Source organism: Hyaena hyaena, unplaced genomic scaffold (genome assembly GCF_003009895.1).
Source record: "Hyaena hyaena isolate Hyena2069 unplaced genomic scaffold, ASM300989v1 scaffold_547, whole genome shotgun sequence".
In the NCBI taxonomy this organism is placed as follows: domain Eukaryota; kingdom Metazoa; phylum Chordata; class Mammalia; order Carnivora; family Hyaenidae; genus Hyaena; species Hyaena hyaena.
The window spans coordinates 558,622-585,457 of record NW_024081177.1 but is presented as its reverse complement, the minus strand read 5'-3'; the positions used below and the strand labels follow the sequence as shown (position 1 = coordinate 585,457).

The 26,836-nt window shown below is 42.0% G+C and overlaps 1 protein-coding gene across 1 annotated transcript in view; it reads right to left on the bottom strand.

Moving 5' to 3' along the window:
- Positions 1–3,338: 3,338 nt before the first annotated feature.
- NDUFA9 (NADH:ubiquinone oxidoreductase subunit A9) overlaps positions 3,339–26,836 on the bottom strand; it is a 37,581-nt gene continuing 14,083 nt past the window's right edge. The window contains exons 5-11 of the mRNA XM_039255763.1: positions 26,473–26,614; positions 20,930–21,032; positions 15,160–15,227; positions 13,898–13,974; positions 9,340–9,435; positions 6,390–6,456; positions 3,339–3,634 (exon numbers count right to left, since the gene is read on the bottom strand). Coding sequence (XP_039111694.1) covers positions 3,464–3,634; positions 6,390–6,456; positions 9,340–9,435; positions 13,898–13,974; positions 15,160–15,227; positions 20,930–21,032; positions 26,473–26,614 — 724 coding nt within the window. The 3' untranslated portion in view covers positions 3,339–3,463. The remainder of the gene's footprint in view (positions 3,635–6,389; positions 6,457–9,339; positions 9,436–13,897; positions 13,975–15,159; positions 15,228–20,929; positions 21,033–26,472; positions 26,615–26,836) is intronic.

Below are 26,836 nucleotides of genomic sequence, written 5' to 3'. Positions count from 1 at the left end.
CTAAGTCTGTTTCCTGCCACTAAACTATGAATTCCTTGAGTGGAAAGCATCCCTATATCCCCATCATCTAGCACAAGAGGGTCCAGAAGGCTGTTAGACAGCAGCTGATATCATCTGCTCTCTGCCAGGACTGCAATATGCGATTTATCTATACACTCTCAAGGAATCTTCACCACAACCTATTTACATGGTTGAGGGAGGGAATAGTGACAACCTAGAAAGGGCTGAATGCTCAAGTTCACACAGCTGGGGAGAGTCAGGGACTTCATCTTCCCTTACTTTCTATGTTACTAGTTGAAAGGGTGAAAATCTTAATTTAATGGTGGGACTTTGGACTTATTTCAGCTGAGGAGACAATATGCATGTGATAGACATGGACATAAGCTGTCCCATGGGAACAAGTCACCAGAATCCAAGTGGAGCTTCTTGGGAACAATTTAAGAAGAGTAAAAAGGCTATCTTCTCTAAGGGACAGAGAACATAGAATCTGGAAAGGAGATAAGCAATGGAGAAAAAGAAGGTAGTTTGACTTCACGTAGAAGGATCAGGAAAGTGCTGCCTGGTTGTCATTTATTTTATGGAGGCCCACCGGACATATCCTTCGTGGTCAGTTGGCTGTTGTGGCATTTTGATTTGGAGCTGAGGAGCAATGCCAGGCAACCCAGACTAAGCAAACAAGATAACTAGGAGCCAAGGAAGATTAAAGAGAAACTGCACTATCTAAGGAAGAAGTACAAGAGAACAAGCAAAGGAGGGCGGCCCAAACCAAGGAACAGTATTAGAGGGGTTGGATGACCAGGCAGTGAAACCCAGTAAAATCACCCATAGAAGTTTGGTTACTGTTCTAATTTGTGGCGAACCACAACTAACAAGTCTATTCTTTTAATTGGTCTAGCTAGAGTCAGCACCCGAGGTGCTATGGGCGCTTTTTGCATTCTGAACTTCAAATGTACACTCTTCTGAGGAGTGTACTACAGGGGAAGAAAGTCAGAAGTCAAGTGAGAAGTGTGAGCCACGTGTGCCCTGGGCCTACCTGATAGAAAAGCCAACAGACAATGTAAGGTGCTTGTGTTGCACAACTGGCAGAGAAGTGACGGAAATACTGTACTTCTGCTCAAATGGGGTTTCAGACTTTTAAATTAAACCATCATCATCTTGCCTAAACCCATTCCTTGACCCCCAAGGCAAGATTACAACATATTTTTCAAACATGTCCACAGATCATGGCAATAGTGGTAAAGCCTGCTAGAGGCACCTGGGGAAAGCTGTGGATACGTCTGGTTATCACACTGACTGAGGGGCACCATGAATGTTTAGGGCCACAAATCAGGAGTGGCAGGCTTGCCACAGTGAGTCAGAACACACAAGTGAAGAGTTGAAACACATCTCACGTGCCTTCCCAAAACACATTTGTAATCATCTGAACTTAGACTCTAACTCTGTTTTATAGGTCTGAGGGTTAACATACGCTGCATTTTCTAAGAATGCAATTACCATCTAAATTTAGGAAGGCATTATATTGTGTTCTGTTCTGAACTTTACAAGGTGTTTGCTAAATACGGAAGCTGATATCACGAATGGAGACGGTGCTCACAGTATCTCAGTGGGCAATACAACTCCTGCCCCTCGGGTGAGGCCAGTTTATATTTATGCCATTGTGGCTGCCCAGTGGATGCAAGCAGCTGATGACTTCACAGTGCCTTCGGTATGGCTGTGCACACCTAAGTATATTGGAGTATGTGTTATCTTATGGTGTCCTACTTTCATTTCTTGTTTGTTATTAGATAGGGAATTATATTTTGATCACGTTACATGAGTAGTAATGACTTTCACATCAGGATAATAAAGGATGCATTAGAAAATATAAAAAGAGGCACTGGGTATGACAGGAAAGAAAAACTACCCCGGCTGAATTACAGTTTTAGAGAAAGCAAGTATATGGCACCATGACTTATTCCAGAGACGAGAAACAGTGCTGCTGGAACACGCAGGTTCTGTAAGAAACGACGCTGTACATTATGGAATTATGATTTCTTTTCAGATCACACCTACCCATCTGTGTGCCTATCGACTGGCTTGTGACCAAACAGGGTATCCTCCAAACTAACAAGTTATCTTAGCTGAAGACAAAGAGTGAAGCTTGGAATTGGGCTTCTTTCCCTAGAACACGACTCTCACACATTACCATGCAGGAGAATAAACTGGCATGTTTAGCAAAATTGCTGGGCATTTTCTCTTGAGATTCCGGTTTCGGTCTGGGTGGGGCTCAGCCACCTGAGTAACAGGAATGGCACCACTCCGATGCAGTGCCTTTCCACCAGTGTGCGTACAAGTCTCCAAGGGACCTTTCTAAAATGCAGCTCCTGATCCAGCAGGTCTAAAGTAGGGCTTGGTACTCTGTATTCCTAATGAGCTCCCAGGTGTTACTGATGCTGCTGGTCCATGACCACACCTGAATAGCAGACTTCTTTGGGGACAAAAGATTCTGGAGCATGTAGAGGGCAGGTAGAGAACTCACCTTCAACTCCCATGTACCTTACTCTGTGAGGATGAGATGGGTGTTGCCAGAACTGAACAGGATTTTCACGGACATTCCCCTCCTACAGATCAAGGGGCCACACTGCAAGGGGACACAGTGACCAACCTTGGGTCGCCTAAAGTGGCAATGTGTTGGCTTCACCACAAATTACAGGAGTTCTTAATCCTACTGCATGGAGGGATTTGCTCACACTACACCAACTGTTCATCTGGATCTTGGCTGCAATATTAACAACTTATGTAAAAAGTTCTAATCCTTAAGCATAGGCATTACTGAAGAGAGGCCGTGGCACTTCCTCTGCAAGGAAAAAGATGGATCCACAAACATGGATCTAAAATCATCTAGATGTGCAAAAGCAGCGGGACAGAGGCCTCAGGGAGTTCAGATCCAAGCAGAGGACTGTGGAATTACCACCACCAGTTTGAGAACATCTACAGACAATGTTTTTACATATATGGACTATTTTTAAGTGCATATAGATGTCATTAAGATATATTTTTTTAAAAAACTTTGTGGATTAAGTTCAGGTTAGTTATGGGACCCTATATATCTTCTCAATTAATGGATATTAAAAGACAATCACGTATGAATTGGGGATATCACAATATCTTGACATTTAAAAGGGGTCCTTGTCTTCGTATGCCAGAAATAGCGTGACCGAGAGAAATTCAAATCCCTCCATATTTCAGAGAATAAATAACATACATGTCATTAAATACATCTATTTAGAGAAATTGTATTCAAATTCTAAATGACTGAATTCATTTTATAAACCAAGAAAGAAAGAGCTACAGCAGAATTTAACCTCAGATGGTTTAATAGAGGGACCATATTCACTATATACAGGGTTCTCTGAAGAAAGTGGGCTTGTCGCTTGCCAGGTGACCCAACCAACACCAAAACCCCAGGGCAACTCAGAGGCCGCTAGAAGTTGACAGTCTTGGCCGGCTTCACGTCTTCAATTTCAGATGACAGCCAGCGGAATGTACGATGGCGTCGCAGCACCTCAATGGCCTTGAGTTCCAGGGGTGTTGCCTGAATTCCAAGGTCCTCCAAGCCGGGCAGGTGTGGCAATACCATGTCTGTTACGTGAAGCTTTGAATAGACAGAACCACAGAGAACAATGAAAACTGACCCAGACACGAAGTGCTATCCCACAAACACTTCAACACTCGAGCTGGCCTGAGACCCATTACCATGATTTGTTTTCAAAGGATATGTGGCTGTTTTTGATTCCTGGACCCCACTGAAAGTAGACCACAGAGAAAGAGTATAAGGGGGAAAAAAAGGACAAGGTCACCAAATAGCAGCTCAAAGGTCCCCAGCACAACCCACGAGCGCAACACAGTGGCTCTAGATGAGCCATTCTGCAGACTGAAACAGAAATCAATCTGCAATAGAGAAGCGCAAGCCACCATTGAAAGGGCAGCTTTACAATAGGAGGTTCAGGGAGAAAATAAAATAGGGGCTAACGCAGAACTAGCCTATTCCCCAATTCTCCTTTCTGCTTCCATTTTTCACTCCTGAATTCAAGAGATAATTAGCGTTTGTTCCTTGCTCATTAAGAGATAATCCATTAACTTTGTGCTCCTTCTATACTTAGTCTGGTAGACTGATTCTCACCATAGATCTAAAACACCAAACCCATCTTGTTTGTAGGGAAGGAGAATGAGCTGAAGACTTCCACGATCCCAGACTATCTAAAAGCGTATGAAGAGAATCAATCTGCATATAAAGCAGCACACTCCTTCACCCACCCCACAAAGTCTGAAATTCTTTTATTGGAGGGCTGTGAGGTAGCCTCCAAACCAAATCCAAACGCCATTCGGCCTACTGTATCAACACCGGCTCCATTATCAGTGTAAGAGGCACATCACCATAAGATACGCTGAAGTGTTCTGAGAGTCAGTCCCCCAGTCCGATCAGATCAGCATGTCAGAGGGAAGGATAATGCCTGCCCATTCACAACTGTTTCTTGAAGACTGTTTTCTCGTCTTGTCTACATTTTAAGTTTTAGTTAACATTCAGAGGATAATCTGGCTATTCTGATTGAGAAAAGGTCAATGGGCCTTCAAAGGCAGAGACAGTATAGTACTTTCATTTTATTTCGTGTCCTCCCTAGAAGCACTTCTACACACAGTGAGGAAGACTAGCATGGGAGGCAGCAAGATGGGAAGAGCCAGAGCTCAGGAGTCCATCTCACTGTAGAGGGGCGAGGGGCAGCCAGACTGGTCAAGAGACTGAGAAAAGAGGGGCACCTGGGTGGCTCTGTCGGTTAAGCACCCAACTCTTGGTTTCAGCTCAGATCATGATCTCATGCTTTTTGAGTTCAAGCCCTACATCAAGCTCTATCCTGACAGTGTGGAGCCTGCTTAGGATTCTCTCTGTCTCTCTCTGAACCTGTTTGGGAATTTCTCTCTCTCAAAATAAGTAAATAAACTTTAAAAAAATATTTAAAAACTAAAAAAGAATGAGAGAGAAATAGTCAACCCACTTGGATTACAGTGGGCAGAGTGGAGACCTTTCTTACCTTTCTGTAAGATGAAAATGTTCACAACTATTACACACGTTTTCAGCATAAAAAGTCGAAAACACAGGAGCAGGGAGAGGCAGGCGTAGTGCCAGTTGGCGTATATTTTGATGGCTGCCTGAATAATACTTGTTGATGGTCTACAGCTGTGCTGCCCAACACAGTAGCCACTGGACAAGTGTGGTAATCTTCATTTATACTTAAATTAATTAAAATTAAATAAACTTCAAATCTTATTTCTGCAGCTGCATTAGCCATATTTCAAATGTTCAACAGTCACATGTTGCTAGAGGCTATGTTTTGAACACTGTAGATTCTAAACCATTTCCATCACTGCAGAGAGTTATATTGAACAATACTGGTTTAGATCCAGAAAGAGAAAGGAATAAATCAGGGGAGAATTCCTAGGTTTCTTGAGTAACAGAGAGAAGAGTGCTCTTCTTAATTAAGATGAGGAAAGCCAGGGAAGAAGTGGGTTTGCAGTTCTATTCGTGGACACGTTCAGTCTCAGAAAACTGTAATATACCCAAATAGACGAAAGAGTCTGCAGCTGGGTAGGGTGGGGGCACAATCCAAGGCTGGAAATAAAGATGCGGCCACGAGCTTACAGACAGCTACTGGAGCATGGGACGAGCTAAAGGTCGCTCAGAGAATGGGCAAAAATACAAAGGGCTGAGGACAGAGCTCGTGGGTCCCCTAACGTGTACAGATCAGGGAGAAGAGGGTAAATCAGGAAGGGAAACTGAAAAGCATGGCCTAGTGAGAGGAGGAAAAGCAGGTGAACGTGGAATTGGCCAGGAAACAGATTGGCAGCCAGGGGTTCAAGGAGAGAAGGGGTGATCATAGGTAATCTTGCAAAGAGCAGTTTGGGGGGAGAAACACAAAAAAAACCCTGAATGGAGTAGGTTAAAGGAAGGCTGAAGTTAACAGCAGGAAGAGACAGCCCTTCTGAAGGGCTACAAATAAAAGGGCCCAGACAAGTAAGATGGTAGCTAGAAGGGACATGGGGGAAGGGAGGGTTTTGCCTTTAAAACATGTAGCACTGAAGGCATGTTTGTGCGCTGTTGGGAATGCTCCAGCAGAGAAGGAAATCGGAGCCCGTCCCAGAGAAGCCAGGGGAAGACGCAGGCGCTGGAGCAGCTGAGGCTGAAGTACAGGAAGGGTCCAAGCTGCGGGCTGGCCTCAGACAGGATGATGGACAAGAGCACGAAGATAATCCACACCAGCAAGCAAACAAAAGTCAGTTCTAACTCCTCCACCTCTGCAGCTCTCTGCCTGGTACCTGCCCACCCGGCAGATGTTCACCACACTCATACTCACCCGCTCCACTTTATCCCTCGTTGTCCAGGGCTCAAATGGAGTCATTTCAAAGAGTCGTGCTACCCATCTGGAAAAAGGAATAAATAGGGCACATGTGGTAAGCATCTCCACAGCCAATACTCAAGCTAGCCTTGAAAAAGCACAAGGAGAGAAGCTGCTGTAGAGGCAGGAGTTCACTGATTTTTTGTGTTTTGTGTTTATTTTTTTGGTTTTTAAAGAAAATAACTAACATCCTGGCACCTGTGAGGTTCCCTTCCCTTTCAAGCTACCCCAGCCTGACTGCCGTAACTCATGGGGCTCCCTGCTCTCCATGAAGGAAACAACAAATCTGAACAAATGAAAGCTAAAATAAAGCCATTACTACCAACAAAGCAAACAAAATCTATCCAACTTCAGATCTAATTTAACTTAGCTAATCTAATTTAAACCTCAGATATTCACATAGTTTTCTGTTAAGAATGTGGGGTAAGCCAAGGAGTATGCTAGATATAAACTGTAATCCTTAAAAGCAGCCCCCACCCCCCTGCCAAGGGAACCAAAAACATTCAAAAGTAAGGAGAAGATATAGGATTCAAACCAGGAAGCCAACATAAAACCCAAGGCAAGAGAGCTGCCTGCCTCAATTAGTGCCATCTCTCCACTCTTAGCCAAAACAGAGCTCTCCTTATCTGCCACTGAGTTCCTGTCAAGTACACTCAGGGCAGTGGGTTTCAGATAGCATCGAGGTCCCCCAGGAATCCCTTAGGGCCCCCACAGAGAACTGGGGGGCAACGGCTGGAACTCCACGCTCGGAGTATTGCCCATCGGTACAGCCAGACCAGCTCTGCTTTTATCTGATTGACCCAGGGGGTCTTTCATGGGTCACAGAACACAGGGTTCCAGAGCTTTTTAAAAACAAAAACATCATTCCAATGAGCATAAAAAAATGAAAAAGGAAGCTGAAGATTGGCCAAAATTTCTCCAGGAACATATAAAACCTCAGATTCCAGACAACGTGTCCCAGTGGCATAAAAGGGTACTTTACTGGGCTACCACAGCTTAACTAAAACTCCATGACAAACCTTCGACTCTCCGTGCTCTGCTTCTATGCTGACAGACAACCTCTGTTGTCTGTTTCCGTGTCCCCAGTGGGCCGCTCCACGCGCATACGCCAACTCCAGCTCAAAGTAACTCAATTTCACGCATCGCTGAGGAGGCAGCACCCGGCAATCTGGCTGTCACCCTGTCCTGCACTGAAGCCACTGTCACAAATGACCTCACTACCAACCCCAGGGGACACTTTTAAGTCCTTCACCTCATGGGACTTTTCTGCAGCATTTCATCATACAAATACTGACAGAGTACCTCCTGTGTGCCAAGTACTGTTCTAGGTCCAGGAGATACAGATGTGAACAGCCATGGTTCCCTTCCTGAAACAGTCGTTTCCTCCTTAAAACACCTCCTTCCCTTTCGGTATCTAGGCTTCCAAATGCTCTCTTTTTTTCACTTCAAAGTCTGATTACTCATTTGGGGCCTCCTGGTAAATATCCCTCTGCAGGTCCTTCAAGTGGAGGTATTCCTCGTGCCCAGTCCTCCACCCTCCTCCTTCACATACACTGAGTGCTCTTCCCTACCAACGTCAGTCACGGAGGACCAAATGAGAGTGAAGTAGACAGCTTGCAAAACAGAACACTCTCAGTAAAAATTACCATCACACTGCATTCTACTTTTCTGACACCTCTGTTTGATCACAAGCTTTCTGAGAGTTTAGTATAATATCTTGAGTCCTTAGTGCACTGCCTAAGACAGAGGAGGCATTTGATAAATATTTCCTTGATGAATGCAGGAGTGAACTGCCACGTTGGTTTATAAGTCGATCTTGAACATGGGGAGCCTGGGTGGCTCAGTCAGTTGAGCGTCTGACTCTTGATTTGGGCTCAGGTCATGATCCCAGGTCATGGGATTGATACCTGTGTTGGGCTCCACATTGAGCGGGAAGCCTGCTTAAGATTCTTTCTCTCCCTTGTGTTATGCTGAGCGAAATAAGTCAGGCAGAGAAGGACAAATATCATATGTTTGCACGTATAGGAGGATTAGGAGGAACTTGACGGAGGAACAAGGGGGAGAAGAAGGGCGGAAATGGTGGGGGAAAGGGAGAGAGGCAAACCATGAGAGACTCTTGCATGCTGACAAAAACTGAGGACTGATGGATGTGGGGGGGAGGGGGGGATGGGCATGGAGGAGGACACTTGTGGGGATGAGCACTGAGTGTTATGTGGAAACTAATTTGACAATAAACTATTTGTAAAAAAAAAAAAAAAAAAAAGATTCTTTCTCTCCCTCTGCCTGTCTCCCTCATTCACATGCTCTCTAAAAATAATAAAATAAAAAATAAAAATTTTTTAAAGTCAATCTCTGGCAGATGTGATGTGATGGATGTGAAAGTCTCCCTGATAATTCTGAGATCCTAAACCTGCAAAGGGGAAGAAGTGAACCAAGAGGCAGGGTGAAAAGAAAGAAGATAAGGCAACCACAAGGCCAAATCAACCTGGCTCCTTCCCCTTCCCCGTAACTACATGATCAGACTGGTTTAATAAAGAAGGATCCCCTTCCCATGTCTGGGTGTGTGTATGGAACAGAAGGAAATCTCATTGCTCCCTTACACAACCTACCAAGCAAGACACTTCTCCAAATTAACTAAGTGGTTCCCAAGGAGAGAATTTGAAGAATTATAGGTTTAACCTCTCAACACACATTGTTCTTCTCCTCCACACCAATGCACACTTCCTTTCTTACACACCTCTGGCTCTGTGCTAGACTAACATCGAGACATCAGGAGCACCTCCTGTTTAGAGATTCAGAAACTCCACTGTAATGAACATACTCCCTATAGTCGGAAGTGAGAGCATCCCAAACAAATGTATCGAGTTAGCTCTATTTTAGAAGACACAAGAAGAAGCATTTTACTTACTGATAGGCAAAATGTGGCAGAGGGTACGGCAGGAATGGTCTGTGAGCCATAGCGAAGACGTACTGCACCAGGTCGAAAAGGAGGTACCGACTGGGCCTACAAAAAGAAAATTCATAGTTTGTAAACTATTTGCTCCTGATAAACTTTCTTTTTAGATTTAACAAAATAACATCTCTTTGAAGAGGAAACACACAGGCACTGTAGCAAATACAGATTAGCACAAAGAAAAATCACCCATAATCCCAAAGTGAATACGTTTATATATCCTTCCCTCTCATCCCCTTATGTACATACATTCTTTTATTTTCATAAACAGAAGATTGCATAGGTTGTCCTATTTTGTAAAGTCTTTTTCATTTAACATTAAATCATGGTCACCTTTCTGTGCCTCTTAATATTCTAGTGCATGTTTAATGATTGCATATATTGTAATGCGTGTAGTTGTAACTATTTGATAAATCCCCAGGTTGGGGGATACTTAAGCTATTAAAAATATTTTCTCTATATAAGATAATGCTTTAATGAACATTCCTGCAGTAAACATCTGTATTTATCCAGAATTATGTATTTATAATATATTCTCGAGGTAGAACTGACTCAAAGTATGCTTGGAAATCTTAAGGCTTTTGTTGAATACTCCCAAACTGCCTTCTGAAAAGGTCATATTAATTCACATAAGATGCAAGTAGCCCCCTTACCAACAATGAGGTTAGTCATAAAAAATAGGCAAACAAAACTTTGCCAATCTGCGAGGTAAGAAAGGTACCTCAGCCTTTTAATCTGTGTTACTTTCACACTAGAGATTAAATTTTTTCTATACTTTGGGTTACTACACTTCTTTCTTTTCTCTCTTTCCTCCTGAAGTCCTGTCTATAAAGAATGATTTGTAAGAATTCTTTATATTTTAATGACATAGTTTTTAAGCATTTCACTTAAGCAAAAGTTCTGATTTCTTTAATTCTGATTTGATTTCATAGTTAGAAAATCCCTCCACTGTCACCAGTGGCATAAATTTTCACCATATTTTCTAATGCTTTTGGGGTTCCTTAATCCATAATTTTATGGATGATGCATTTTTGTATTGATATAAGGAAAAGCTGTAATACTGTTTACTGGATGAATGATCTACCCTTCCCCATATTCTGAAATGTCACCCTATTATACACTATATTCTTACATATATTTGAGACAGCTTCTGGACTTTCTATTCTACTCCACAGATCTGAATAGTTTTGTACTGGTACAACCTAGCTTTAATAATTATTATTGTTTATAATACATTTTAGTGTCTCTTCACTCACTTTCCTAGACCCCTTTGCCTCAACAAGCCTGTGAGAGCTGAGAGCTGAATTCACACAATTCAGTGAGAAACTCAACATTCTGACATTTTAGCAAACAAAAACAAAAACAAAAAACACGAAAATCTCAGCTAGGGGAACTATCAGGCCAAGCCCTCAAATAGCTTCCTTCGAGTTCCAGAAGGATGTGTAAGGATCACCATTCCGCATTCATGCTATGCCAAAGAACAATTTGTAATCTTTACAACAACAAGCAATACTGGTATCATGGGTAAACTAATTATATGTAATATACTTGCTCCTCAGCTGTTCTGAAGCACATTGTGTCCAAAGACTGATTTAAGAGCCTCTGTTCACAGAGAATGGTACACTGAGGGCTGTGTCCTTCCTGGCTTAAGTTTCTGGGTTCAGGATTATATTCATTCCTTTGCAAATAGCCTCAGCAAAACCTTGTCCCCAGCCGCCTCTCCACTATACTAGTGCAGCAAAGTCCCTCCTCTGGTTCAAGCAAGTATCTGCCTTCTTTGGGCCTGAACCCCCAGCAAGACGGACATGTAGAGAAAATACAGCCAGGCTACCTGGCTTCGCCTATGTTTCTGATCACTAACTTCAAATGAAAGACTCGGTTCTGCTTTGCAAACCTGCTATGTTCCCCTAAGAGGTGTCTGTCCATTCTACCCAGGAATACCTCTTATCTTCAACTCAGTCCTCAAATTTTCCACAGACCTCTCTGACCCACCCCATCCTGCCTTTTAGCTAATGATCTCCCCCACCATTTGTCTTTCCATCATTTTCTTAATGGTGCCTTCTGAAGTATAAAAGTTTCCCATTTTGGTGGAGTCTAACTTATCAGTTTTTCCTTTTACAAAGTATGCTTATGATATCACATCTAAAAAAATCTGTGCCTAACCCAAGGTCTAGAAGATTATTTTTCTTCCAAAAGTTTTTTAGGTTTAACTCTTACATTTCGGTTTCTGATATATTGTGAGTTAATGTTTTCATGTAATGTCTGAAATTAATGGCCTATGTTCATCTTTTTGCATGTGGATTTCCTAGGACCAGCTGCTGAAAAGACCATCCTTTCCCACTGAAGTGTCACAACTCTCTGTCAAAAATCAATCATCCATAAACACAAAGGTTGATTTCTAAACTATCTAGACTGATTCTGTTTAGTTAGAATATTCTATTCTTATGCCAGTATCACACTGTCTTGACACTGTGGTTTAAGAGTAAGTTTTAAAGTTGGGAAACTTAACTGCTTTGTTATTCTTCTTTGTCAAAATGTTTTTGGCTATTGTGGATCTCTGCATTTCCATATAAATTTAGAATTAATTTGCCAATTTCTGCAAAAAAAAAAAAAAAAAAAAAGGCCTGCTGGAATTTAGAGAAGATTGGCTTGATTAGATAGATCAATTTGGGGAAAATTTCCATGTTAACAATAATGGCTCTTCCAGTCCATGAACATGAGATGTCTTTCTATCCTGTTTATTTAACTCTTCTTCTTTAATCTCCCTCAGCAATGTTTTGTAACTTTCTGGATACAGGTCTTGTATCTGTTAAATTTATACCTAACTATTTTATTCTTTTGACGCTATTGTGAATACAATTATTTTCTTAGTTTTATTTTCAGATTGTTCATATGCGAATATATGGAAACTGAGTTTTATATACTGATCCTGTACCTGTGACCTCACTGAATTTGTGTATTAATGCTCTCAGTTTTATGTATATATGTGTATTATATATAGGTACTTAATGAATGAATGACAGAATGGACCAACATCATATAATTAATAACTTTGAAAAAACTAGGAGCAAAATTTAAGGTCTTATGTCTCTCTGCATTAGCCTCAACGTGTCTGAGAAATAAGCAGTTTTCCCCTGGGCTAACAAGACAAAAAGAGAAACCAGACACATAACCACAGTTTCACACATACAAAAATGCCTGCACCGCCATGTTTGCCAAACCAGTACAACTGTACTGCAGCCCAGCCAAGAGACTGGAGGGGGCGGGGCAGTGGTAAAGAGGCAAATGGCTAACTCATCACAGCGCTATTTCTACAGAGTAGTAAGCAAAGTCTGTAAAGCCATTTCTGTTCTTCTCTTCTTTAGAATCCTAGTCTAAGTACCTCTTGACTAGAGCCTGAGGTCTTCAGTCTAGTGATTTAGGGGCTCTGTGATGAACACATTTTTTGTGACTAATTCCCCTAGAGTATGTAACTAATTGCACTGAACTGGGAACTCACAGACAGACCTAGCCTGCAGCCACTAGATTCAGAAACACAATACAATTTTCTGCACTGACAAAATTTTACTAAGCGAAATCTATAATAATAGTGAAACATAACAATGTTTGAATTCATAATCCTGGGAATGTATACTATGCCTCCTGGCTTAGAGAGAAAAGTGTCTTTTCTCTGGAAATAAATATTTCCTAGGAATTAAAGCTATCACTTAATTGTTGAATCAGATCCCCACCTTTCATGGAACATTCAGGTGTCATTAGTTTGCTTCAATGAATGACAGGGTTCTGGGCCAATTATTAGGTGGATTTGGTACTTTACAGTTTGGCGGACTGAGTCTTCATTTTTCAGTCTTAGTTAAGGCAGAAAAAAGGTCCTAAACCCAGCTGTGACAAAATTTAACAAAATCAGGTAAGTTCCACAGCTTAACTGTTCCCTATCTGTCCTAAGAGCAAAGAGAACACATCATAAATGATCAGTCTTGTACAGCACAAGCAACTATACCCTAAACCAGGCCATTCCCAACCTTTTAGAGGACACTGCAATACTCTCTCAAGAGAAAATTGATTTTGCAACTGTACTTACTCCCTAAAAGTGTCCTGTTTGTGTTTCTGAATTTATAATAACACCCTTTCATACGTTAAAAACATCACTGAAGTTGTACAAAACCCTCCTTGGTGATCACTGGACTATATCTGTAATATACTAGGGAAGGTGGTGCTCAGACTTTAGTGACAGAAAAATAAGTATTAGATCCAATTCCCTGATTCGCTCAAATGCGACAGAACCATTCAGGAGATCATGACAGTGGTAGCTTTTGGACAGCTCTTTGAGACACACTGACCTCAGGGCTAAGGGAATAAAATTTCTGGAATAAACACAGTTGAAGAAAGACACTAAAAATGCAACAAATAAATCTGTTAGTGACATCTTTAGATCTTACTGTTCCAGTAAATCATTACAATTCATTCATTTTAAGAGGTAGCACAATTTTAAAGTCAAACTCTAGCCACTTACCCAACAAAGGCAAAAGATTTCCCTCCAGCATCTGGATCCTTAATGGCATTAACAATTCCTTTTGATACATCTACAACCTATAAGAAATTGTAACACAAGTTTAAGTAATCCTTGAAAGAGAGAAACAGAGAGATGGGAGAGGGAAGGAGGGAAGAAAGAAGGGAGAGAGGTAAGAATGCAGGCCACACCAATCACAACCAAAAACAAAAAAGATAAAATAATGGCACTGTCTGTTTCCAGAAAGCCCCTTTAAGAACCCACTCCTCAAAAGCTCAAATGATCTGCACACTGGAAGGCTCACCTACATCTTTTTTCTAATCATAACACGTTCGCACGGAGATGGCTATTGAGGCCCTCTGACTTGACTTTGCCCACCATCTCTGCAATCTCATGCCTTACCACTCGTCCCTAACGCTGTTACCATGCCGTCACAGATGAGTAGGCTGAATCCCACAGAAGTGCCAACATTTTACCATTTTGCCTTTCCAAAATAATAATTTTATATGGTTTCAGATCCCATGGTTTTCAACTGGGGGCGATTTTGGCTCCCAGGGGACTTTGGCAAATGCCTGGAGACATTTTTAGTTGTCACTACTGGGGAGGTGGTGCTACTGCCATCTGGTGGCTGCTGGCCAGGAATGCTGCTGACGATTCTACAACAGCCCCTCTGACGACAAAGAATTATCTGGCCCAAAATGTAAACAGTGCCAGATGAGAAACCCTGGTTCAACGTAATATGGAACCCAACATGCTCTCTCCTCTGGGCCTCTGTACACACTGTTCCTGCTGCATGCAATGCTCTTGCCCAACCCCCTCTCATCTGACTTGCTGCTAGACATCTTTAAGATCTCACCTTCGATGTCATTTCCTCTGGGAGGCTGTCCCTGACCCTCAAGTCTGGATTAGGTGTCCCTCTGCTGTAATTACATAAATCCTCTCCCTATCACAGCACCTACCACATTGCATGGCAATTGCTTTGCAAGCCTACCCTGCCAGCATGCGGACAGCAATATGTGTCTAGTTCATACCTTGATATCTCCAGTAACATGTACAGCATGCCTAGCACACTCAATGTATTTTTCTTAAATGAACGAACAGGTGAACACACAGGGAATACACGTAGCTCTTAGATAAACTGAGCGGCAACCAGTTAAAGCAAGTTGAAAAGAAGAAAACATGGAGTTACAGAAATCAGGTTAAAACCAGAATACTGATCACCTGAATCTGAATCCAGCCATAGCCCCTCCACCCAGGGTACTTACATAGACTGGCTGTTTCACTGTCTTCTTGCCCAAGGAAATAAGAGGTACGCCACCAAACCAACGGATATCTGGCCGAAGAAAGAAGTATTCTTAGAAGGCCTAAAGTCCTAGACAACCCCCCAATCTCTAGGCGCTCCAGGTTAGCAAAATCATTTTGCATAACTAAAGTAATGGAATAAATGTAGCTGACTTTGAGAAAGCTAGTGGGTACCCAGCCATTTGTTTTTCAGATAACAAACATGGAAAGTAAAAAAGTCAAATCTTTAAGAACATGGACAGCAAGGCAAAGTCGTCAAATGGCTTGGCCCCTTGATGCAAGGCCACTCCCAAGACTAGATTCTAACTGCACCCCATTCTAAAGAGGGTCATAGGAATCAATATATCAGCAGTACAACATAGAAAACCAAGAAAAAGACTCCGGTAAAAATGAGGATTTTGTATATGATGAATACATTGAGCACAAATATGTGAGAAATGGAAAGATTATTTAATATACGGTGCTGAGACAATAACTCTACTAATTGGGGGAAAAGGAAGGGAGGAAGGGAAGGAGAAAAGGCTCATATCTCACTATAAACCAAAATGGATTGAATGTAAAGGTAAAAAAACAAGCCTTAAAAAATTTTGAAGTGGACATTATTTATAAAAGCATCAAAAAGAATAAAACACTCAGGAATAAACTTAATCAAGTTGGCTAAAGACTTGCACACTGAAAACTAGAAGACATTGCTGAAAGAAATTTAGTAAGTCAGAAACAAATAGAAATACATCTCATGCTGGAAGACAGCACTGTTAAGATGTCAAACTGCCCACAGAATCTACAGAGCCAATGCAATCCCTATCAGAATCTCAATGGTGGGTGTATTCTGCAAAAGTACAGAAAACCACACCTTAAAATTCATATGAAATCTTCAGGGACCCCAAACAGACAAAACTATCTTGAAAAAAAAAATCTGGAGGTCTCACACCTCCTGGTTTCAAAACTTATTACAAAGTTCTGGTAATCAGAGATCAAAACAGTGACATAAAGATAAACATATAAACTAGTGGAATAGAATAGACAGAAATAACCTTGATAAGTATGCTCAAATGAATTTTTTTTGACGTGGAGTCAAGACCATTCAATGGGGAAATGACAGTATTTTTAACAAATGATTCTGGGAGAACCACTGAATATCCACATATAAAAGACTTAAGTTGGACACTTACCTTACATCATATATAAAAATGAACTCAAAATGAATCAAAGACCTAAACATAAGAGCTAAAACTACAAAAGCCTTATAAAGAAATATGAAAGAAAGCTTCAGGATACTGGATTCAGCAATGATTTCTTGACTATGATACGAAAACATAGGCAACAAAAGTAACAAGAAATAAACTGGACTACACCAAATTTAAAAGCTTCTGTGCACTGAAGGACAGAGTGAAAAGGCACCCTGCAGAATGGGAGATAATATTTTTAAGTCATATATCTGATAAGGAGTTACTACCCCAGAATATATTAAAAAAAAAACTCCTATGATTCAACTATGACAAAAAACCCAATTAAAAAATAAGCAAAGGATATGAACAGACGTTTCTCCAAATAAGGTACATAAATGGCTAATAAGCACATGGAGAAAAAAAAAAACCCTCAACATCAGTAATCATTATGGAAATGCAAATCAAAAGCATGAGCTATTACCTCACATTCTAATGAATGGTTACTAACAACAACAACAACAAAAAACCCAGAAAATAACGTGTTAGTGTTAGTGAAGATATAGAAAAACTAGCACCCTGGACACTGCACTGTTGGTGAAAATGTAAACTGGAAGAACCACTATGGAAAACAGTATGGTAACTCCTCAAAAAATTAAAAATAGAACTACCATATGAGCCAACAATTCTACTTCTGGGTATATTCCCAAAGAACTGAAAGCAGGGTCTCAAAGAGATATTTGTATATCTGTGTTAACAGCAGTATTATTCATAATAACTGTCCACTGACAGATGAACGCATAAGCAAAATGTGGTATATGTATACAGTGGAATATTGTTCAGCCTTAAAAACAGAAGGAAATCCATGGGGCACCTGGGTGGTTCAGTCGGTTAAGGGTGTGACTCTTGGTTTCAGCTCAGGTCATGCTCTCATGGTTCCTGAGTTCAAGCCCTGCCTCTGGCTCTACATCTGGCTCTGCACTGACAACAGGCAGCCTGCTTGGGATTCTGTCTCTCCCTCGTTCTCTGTCCCTCCCCCACTTTCTCTCCATCACTCTCTATCAAAAATAAATAAACAAACATTTTTAAAAAGGGGGTGGGACGCCTGGGTGGCTCATTCAGTTAAGCATCCGACTTCGGCTCAGGTCATGATCTCACGGTTCGTGGGTTTGAGCCCTGCATTGGCCTCTGTGCTGACAGCTAGCTCAGAGCCTAGAGTCTGCTTCAGATTCTGTATCTCCCTCTCTCTGACCCTCCCCTGCTCACGCTGTGTGTGTCTCTCTCTCAGAAATAAATAAAACATTAAAAAAAAAAGGAAAAGATGGGGCGCCTGGGTGGCTTAGTCGGTTAAGCGTCCGACTTTCGCTTAGGTCATGATCTCGCAGTTCGTGGGTTCGAGCCCCGCGTCGGGCTCTGTGCTGACTGCCAGCTCAGAGCCTGGAGCCTGTTTCAGAGTCTGTGACTCCCTCTCTTTCTGACTCTCCCCTGCTNAAAAAAAAAAAAAAAAAAAAAAAAAAAAAACATTAAAAAAAAATTAAAAAAAAAAAAGGAAAAGAAACCAATCACAAAAAGATAAATAGTGTATGATTCCACATATACGAGGTACCGAGAGGAGTCAAATTCAGAGGGGCAGAAAACAGAATGGTGGTTGCCAGGGGCTGGGGGCAGGAGGGAAGACGAAGGTGTTTACTGGACAGAGTTTCAGTTCTGCAAAAAGAAAGGAGCTGCGTAGACTGGCAGCAGCGTGCATTCAGTTCAGTATTAACTATACACTTAGAAATGGTTAAGATGGTGTCTTAGTCAGCTCAGGCAGCCATCACAAAATACCATAACTGGGTGACTCATTTAAACAAGAGAAATGTATCTCCTTGCAGCTCTGGAGGCTGCAAAGTCCAGGATCAAGGTGTGAGCTGACTTGGTTCCTGATGAGAGCTCTCTTCCTGGCTTGCAGTCAGCCAGCTATGTTCTCCCTCGGCCTTTCCTCAGTGCACACGTGCAGGGAGAGAGCTCCCCTTCTCCTCTTATAAGGCCACCAAGGACCCCATCCTTATTTCCTTATTTAACATTAATTACCTCCTAAAAGCCCTGTCTCCAAATACAACCACACTGGGAGAGGAAGGAAGACAAGAACATAAGTCAGTCCAAAGCAAATGGTAAATTTTATATGTGTATTTTACCACAGTTTTTTAAATTGGAAATATAGAATGTGAAATGACATGAGCCATCAGGAGGAAAACACACATGAAAATACATGATAAAAATATCTAAATTGGATAAATGAACTGTGGTCCATCCATACAATCGAATATTATTCAGCCATAAAAAGAAATAAGCTATCAGCCATGAAAAGACATGAAGGAAACTTTTTTAAATGTTTCATATTATTTTTTGAGAGAGAGACACAGAATGTGAGCAGGGAGGGGCAGAGAGAGAGACACAAACAGAATCTGAAGCAGGCTCCAGGCTCTGAGCTATCAGCACAGAGCGCCATGCAGGGCTCGAACTCACAACCACAAGATCATGACTGGAGCCAAAGTCAGATGCTTACCCAACCAAGCCACCCAGGTGCACCCTGAGCATAGGGGATTTTTAAGGCAACGAAACTATTCTACTACGTGGCAATGAGGAAGAATGAAATCTGGCCATGTGTAGCAACCTGGATGGAACTTGAGGGTGTTATGCTGAGCAAAATAAGTCAGGCAGAGAAGGACAGATACCATATGTTTGCACATATAGGAGGATTAGGAACTTAACGAAGGACGATGGGGGAGAAGAACGGGAAAAACAGTGGGGGAGAGGGAGGGAGGCAAACCATGAGAGACTCTTGAATGCCGAGAACAAATTGAGGGCAGATGGGGGGGGGGAAGGGGGGTGATGGGCATGGAGGAGGGCACTTGTGGGGATGAGCACTGGGTGTTATATGGAAACCAACTTGACAATAAACTATTAAAAAACAAAGGCAATGAAACTATTCTTTATGATACACCAATGGTAGGTAAATATCATACATTTGTCAAAAGCCATTGAATGTACAACATAAAGAATGAATCCTAATGTAAATTATGGACTTGAGTTAATAATAATGTATCAATATTGGCTCACCAACTGTAACAAATGTACCACTCTAATGGCAGATGCTAATAATAGAGAAAACTGTTATGGGGAGACACTGAGGGATTAAAGGGGGTATGGGACCTCTGTGCTTTCCAATCAACTTTTCTGCAAACCTAAAACTACTCTAAAAAAATAGTTTATTTAACTTTAAAACAACTTAATATGCCAACAAAAAAAAACTGCAGCAAATATAATACAAAATGCATATCCTTAATTTATAAAGAGTAAAGAAATCAGTAAGAAAAAAAAACCTCTCAAAAAAAAAAACAAAACAAACACACATGGGCAAAGTACAAAGTAAAATGAAAGAAATAATATAAATAGCTAACAAGGAGAAATAGAAATCTACTGATAAAACTGCACCTCACTAACTATCCTAGTACTCCCTAAGACAGGCAGAATCTCCTAATACAGAAGTGAATAAATTGACAGGTACCTGGTAATCTGATAGAATCAGAAACTAAAACTGGGTCCTTATCACAGACTTTAAAAATGTATTCTCCCCCAGGGGTGCCTGGGTGGTTCAACTGGTTAAGCATCTGAGGCCTGATTTTGGCTCAGGTCATGATCTCACAGTTGGTGAGTTCGAACTCCACACTGGGCTCTGTGCTGACAGCATGGAGCCTGCTTGGGATGCTCTCTCTCTCCCTGTCTCTCTGCCCCTCCCCCACTCTTACGCAGTCTCACTCTCTCTCTCTTTCTCAAAATAAATAATAAACAAAAAAACGTATTCTCAACACCACTTCTGCAAATGTGCAGAGAAATCATTTTACCCGGAAAATCTCAAAATCTCAACACTTAGTCAAGGAGACTGATTTCTTCCGCCTAGACCAGTCTAATTATTAAATAAACAAAAACCCTGAGAGTGAGCATAACACGATGCCCAGCCCATGAAAGCGGTTTACAAACCAACTACTTTCAGTTTAGCAACGGCCAAATTAATATTTACAAATCCCTAATCCCATTCCACAGGAAGACCTATTACACCCACGTGACAGAGTATGACGCCGCCTCTTTGTCTTTCAGATCAACATCTAAGTAACTTGACTAAATGTGGACTAAATGTGAGAAAGTAGTTAGGAAACTGGCTTTGTAGGAAAAATAAATAAGGGCAACACTTAAGCATGTACTACAAGCCAGGTTCTGTGACACAGGCTACGTTCCAGTAACACGCCACTCCTGAGGCAGACACTATCCTCTCCACTTCAATCGACGAGGAGGCTGCCTCTCATGGACTTGCCACACTCACAGAACTCCCACGGCCTTTCTGTGAATCTAAGGTGCTCTTTTCACAGACTGTAACGAAGATCACACTGGGCAAATAGGACCTTTGGGGAGAGAAAGTACATCTGCATCTGTCACATCAGAGAACACTGTTGGCTTGTGCTTCACCCCAACCTGGTTAACTGGTATCCTCTTGTCCATGACTAAGACAAAATAGAAGCATACATACTTGCAAAATGATTGAGGAATCTATCCTCTCTTCCAAAGATGTCCGATGGCTTTATGATAATGGCTTCTGGAAAGGCATCTCTCACTTCCTTCTCTCCAACGGCCTAAACAAGCAACCAAACAAAGCAGAGTTCTGGGAGGGGTGAACACGGGTCATAATCTTTCTACTATCAGGACATTACTTTCTTTTTTTTTAAATAGTTTATTGTCAAGTTGTTTTCCATATAACACCCAGTGCTCATCCCCACAAGTGCCCTCCTCCATGCCCATCTCCCCCCTTCCCCTCTCCCCCCCCACTCCCATCAGCCCTCAGTTTGCTCTCGGCATTCAAGAGTCTCTCATGCTTTGCCTCCCTCCCTCTACCCCATTTTTCCCTTTATTCTCCCCCATGGTCCTCTGTCAAATTCCTCCTAATCCTCCTATACTGCAAACATATGTAATCTGTCCTTCTCTGCCTGACTTATTTTGCTCAGCATAACATCCTCAAGTTCTATCCAGGTTGCTACACATGGCCAGATTTCATTCTTTCTCATTGCCATGTAGTATTCCATTGTATAGATGAACCACATCTTCTTGATCCATTCGTCCATTGATGGACACTTAGGCTCTTTCCATGTTTTGGCTGTTGTTGAGAGTGCTGCTATGAACATTGGGGTACATGTGCCCCTAGGCATCAGCACTCCTGTATCCCTTGGGTAAATTCCTAGCAGTTCTACTGCTGGGTCATAGGGGAGTTCTATTGTTAATTTTTTGAGGAACCTCCACACTATTTTCCAGAGGGGCTGCATCAGTTTACATTCCCACCAACGGTGTAGGAGGGTGCCTGTTACTCCACATCCTCGCCAGCATCTAAAATCCTCTGATTTGCTCATTTTAGCCACTCTGACCAGCCTAAGGTGGTATCTCAGTGTGGTTTTGACTTGTATTTCCCTGATGAGGAAGGATGCTGAGCATTGTTTCATGTGTTTATCAGCCATCTGGATGGATCAGGATGTTACTTTTATTTCGAATGTCAGTTTCTCCAGGTTAAGGTATAATTCATAAAGGTCAGGTACCCAGAATTTTTTTTTTAAATAAACACACAAAAATGCCCTGCCTCATATGGCTCTTGTTGGGTTTTTTCCCATATTTATTCTAGGGAAGCTTAGGCTGAAGAAGAAAGGAGAAAAATCAGAGTAGAATTTTTCTAGCCTCCATTTTTCTTTTTACTCACAGGCCCTCTGGTTTGTGTCAACAGTCTAACAGCCTGCCAGAGAAAGGACAGAGTGGTGGGAGGCCACGATATGGAAGTGGCAGCACACATACGTACCCAGAGGAGCCAGGGAGGGCCAGGGACCTTCTGAACCTCAACACCCTTGCCTGCTATCATCTATCTCCTCCTGGATGAGGCCTCTTTCAATGCAGGTATCAGCACCCAGGTCAGCCTTCCTCTCTACTGCACCACCCCTGTGACTGACCTATAGGTCCAGGTGGGCTTGAACCTCTCCATTTCTTGAGCTTCTCAATTCCAGTGACCTCCTCTTCTCTCCACTTCTGCCCCTCTCAACTCGTTCAGGCCACAGACCATATCATCAACAACTACAAGTGCCCTTCTTCTGAAACACTAAATGAAGACATCCCTGCTCTCAGATGGCAATCTCCCATATCTCCAGGTGCTTCACTCATCTGTTCCTGAGATATCTGGTCATCACCTGAGTTCTCAGGTGCTCTAGTCCTCCGATTCTGCTTTCCTCCTTACCAAGTCCTACTAATTTGCGTCAGATTAGATTCCATGGCCCAACTGTTCAATCACTCTCTTACCAATATTGTAAATTACCTTGTCCCTTTGTCTTGACTCCATCCACTAGGCAAAAATCCCAATTCTGAAAAAACCCTATTAGCCTCCTTTGAGCCATGCACTCCTGCTGCCTTCAGAGACAGGAAAATAAATCATAACTGGACAACTCAATAGCAAAAATAAAACCACCCCAATTTGATTAAAAAATGGGCAGAGGATCTGAATAGACATTTTTCCACAGAAGACATACAGATGGCCAACATGTATAAAAGGTACCCAGAACCACTAATCATCAGGGAAATGCAAATCAAAACCACGAATAGACATCGCCTCACACCTATCAGCATGGCGATGATCAAAAAGACAAGAAATGACAAATGTTAGCAAGGATGTGGAGAAAAGGGGGCCCTTGTGCACTATTAGTGGGAATGTAAATTGATGTAGCCAATGTGGAAAACAGCACAGTGGTTCTTCAAAAAATTAGAAATACAACTAACATATGATCCAGTGATGCCACTTCTGCTAATATGTCCAGCAGAACTGAAAACACTAAGTTGAAAAGATATCTGCACCCCCATATTCACTGCAGCATTATTTACAACAGCCAAGACATGGAAGCAACCCAAGTGTCCATCAGGGGATGAATAGATAAAGAAGATGTTGGGGCGCCTGGGTGGCTTAGTTGGTTAAGCGCCCGACTTTGACTTAGGTCATGATCTCGCGGTTCGTGGGTTCGAGTCCCGCGTCGGGCTCTGTGCTGACTGCCAGCTCGGAGCCTGGAGCCTGTTTCAGTCTGTGACTCCCTCTCTCTCTGACCGTCCCCTGCTCACGCTGTCTCTCTCTCTCCTAGAAATAAATAAAACATTAAAAAAAAAAAAAAAAAAAAGAAGATGTGATACACACACACACACACACACACTTTACCCAGCCATTAAAAAAGGAAACCTTGCGGGACACCTGGATGGCTCAGTTGGTTGAGGTTCTGTCTTCGGCTCAGGTCATGAGCTCACGGTTCGTGAGTTTGAGTCCCGCGTTAGGCTCTGTGCTGACAGCTCAAAGCCTGAAGCCTGCTTCAGATTCTGTCTCCCTCTCTCTGCAACCTCCCCTGCTCATGCTCTCTCTCTCTCAAAAATAAACAAACATTAAAAAAAATTGAAAAAAAAAAAAAAAAAAAAAGGAAACCTTGCCATTTGCAACAACATGGATGGACCTTGAGGGCATTATGCTAAGCAAAATAGAGACAGACAACTACCATATGCTCTCACTTCTACATGGAATAAAAAAAACAAACACAAACAAAAAACCATCAAACTCACAGATACAGAGAACAGATAAATTAAGTCTTGGGATGTAACAAAGCATGGCAACTATATGTAATGAAAATACTATTTCAAAGTTGCTAATCGATGAGTAGATCTTGAAAGTTCTCATGATGAGAAAAAAAATCTATAAGTATGTGTGGTGATGTTAACCAGACTTATTGTGGAGACCATCTCTCAATATATAATCATGTTGAATCATTATGTTATACACCCAAAACTAGTATAATGCATGTTAATTACACCTGAATTCTAAAAAATCATACATTGGTACCACTATACACTCATGTCACCCGTTTTAACTGCATCTTCAACATTTCCCACAAGCAGAGCTTTCTTCTATTTAGGTATTCTCTCATATGACAATTTCAAGCATTCTCTATTCTATTCAAATTCCTCCCTTACTTTTTCCTTCCTTCCAGTAAATGACCTCACCTTCTAATTCAAAGAGAAAATACGGCCGCAGACAAAAACCACTTCGAGTTCCCACCACAAAATCTAGAGCTCTCCTCCTTCCTCACCACGCAGGGACATGGCCCTGCCTCCCTTGCTCCAGGGCTCACCCACTCTTCCTCAGGAACCTGCACAACTGACCTTCTCTTTTATCTTCAGTCTCTTAACCAGAACCTTCTTACCAGCACTTAAACAATGTCACGACTTTCTACCTTAAAAAAAAAAGGTTCCCAGCTGCATGTGCTTCTGCAGCTGCTTGCGTCCCCCCATCCTCTTCCTAAACCACTTATAAATGCTGCCTGCCCTTACAGTCCACACTGCCTCAGCTCCTGCTCACTCTCTGCTCACCTGTGCTCTGCATGCTGCCCCCACATCTGCACCTAAACCATCCTTGATCAGATCACAGATGGCCTCCATGTCCACAGATCCAAGGTGACTTTCTAGTTCTCACCTCCCACAGCTTCTCAATGGCATCATAAGCAACTACTCTCTCCTTGCAACACTGACTTCCCTTGGCTTCCATGACCTTATAGTCTCCTCGTCTCCCTACCTCACCACATCCACCTCTTCTGTCTTTTTACTTGTTTTGGTTTTTACAGGTGTCTCCTTGTCTACCAGAGCATAATGATCACTGGTACTCCTCTGGGCCCCGTCCAAAGTTCTCTCAATCTACACTTCCTCACTAGGCAATCTTATTCCCAAACATTGCTTCAATTACCTGGTTTCATATCTCCAAACCAGACCTCACTTCTGAGCTCTAGGATCATAAACCCCATTCACCACTGTGACTTGGATGACTGACACACACTTGAAATGCGACCTGCGTCTAAAACTAGATCATCCCCTTCCTTCTCTGTAAATATTATATCTCAATCTTTGCTGCACAGTGGAATTATCTAGGGAGACTTAAAAAATACCAATGCTTAAGTTCTATCCCCAGAGATTCTATTTTCATTGGTCAGGGTGAAGCCTGGGCATCAGGATTTTTCAAAGTTCCTCGGTGATTCTAATGAGCAGCTACGGCTAAGAACCACTGTCCAAAAGCCTTGTCCTTCTCAAGGGTCTCTCATCTTACTCAATAGCACCACTGTCCGCCCAAAGGTATAAGCTAGAGGACTGGACATCTCGGAGTCTTCCCCCCTCCCAGCACTGACTCCAGCCCCCAGCCCCTGCCCTTCCAAATAACCACAGATCCAGAGGATTGTGTGAATGCCAGGGTGGAGGCAGGCACAGAGTGCACAGGCTCATTCTCCTTCATCCACGCAGTATGAAAATGGTGAGGCTCGGATGTACTGCTAGCCAGTTCTGCAACTATGAGAAACAGAGCTTACACAAAAAGAAAGAGCTGAAAGAATCACAGAGAAACAAAGCTGAAACCCTGATGTACATGGGCACCGATGTGGCTAAGCACTCCTATTACTGGATTTTTCAGATACATGGGGCCTTTAACATTGGATTTTCTGACGCGAGCAATTAAATGCACCCGACTAACAGATGCTCTCTCTCTCACATTATATGCTCCTATGGCACAATTCTCTACTTTGCAACACCAGGCACAACTGGAGTTATTTTACTCAGTGGACTAGAAACGAGAAATGGGCTAAGACCATGTCTGTTTTATTCACTACTGTATCCTCATTGCCTAATACAATATGCAGCATGCAGTAGGTACTTAATAAATAATTTGTTCAATAAAAGAATACAGCGGGTCAAAAAGCTGGAGCCATTTTCAAAGAACTCTGAGAATAGGTAATAATGTTCTATCCTTCTCTGAAGCCCCTTACCATAGTTCCCGGCAAACAGAGGGCACTTAACCAAAATATCAGAACACAACACACACATCACACACATCAATCTAATCCTAGATATGGAGAATCAGAAATTCCTCTTATTCTGGAAATGTCAGTGAGAAACGCTTCTCACTTAAGTCATGTTTCAAAAGGCCCAAGAAACTCTGGCCCTGTGAGCCACTTCCCAGGCCAACTTGTCACTTACCTTGCTTCTCAGATATCTAGAAGAGCTTTTAATATCAGCATTCAGATGTGAAACATGAATGAATTTTTCAACTCCAGCTTCCTTGGACACTTGAGCAATTGTTTGAGGAATCTTCACAAAAACATCCTCAAAATCAAAGTTTCTGAAAGAAAAAAAAAAAGGAAGATCAGTTAAGAACACTTGACCCAGGATTTCAAAACTTTCTGTAGTAAGTTGGTTTTCGTACTACTGCTGGAATTCACAATAGTTAAACTTTTATTATTTATTTATTTTTAATTTGAGAGAGAGAAAGAGAAGAGAATCTCAAGCAGGCTCCATACCTAGCATGGCCCTCAACACTGGGCTAGATCCTGTGACCCTAGGA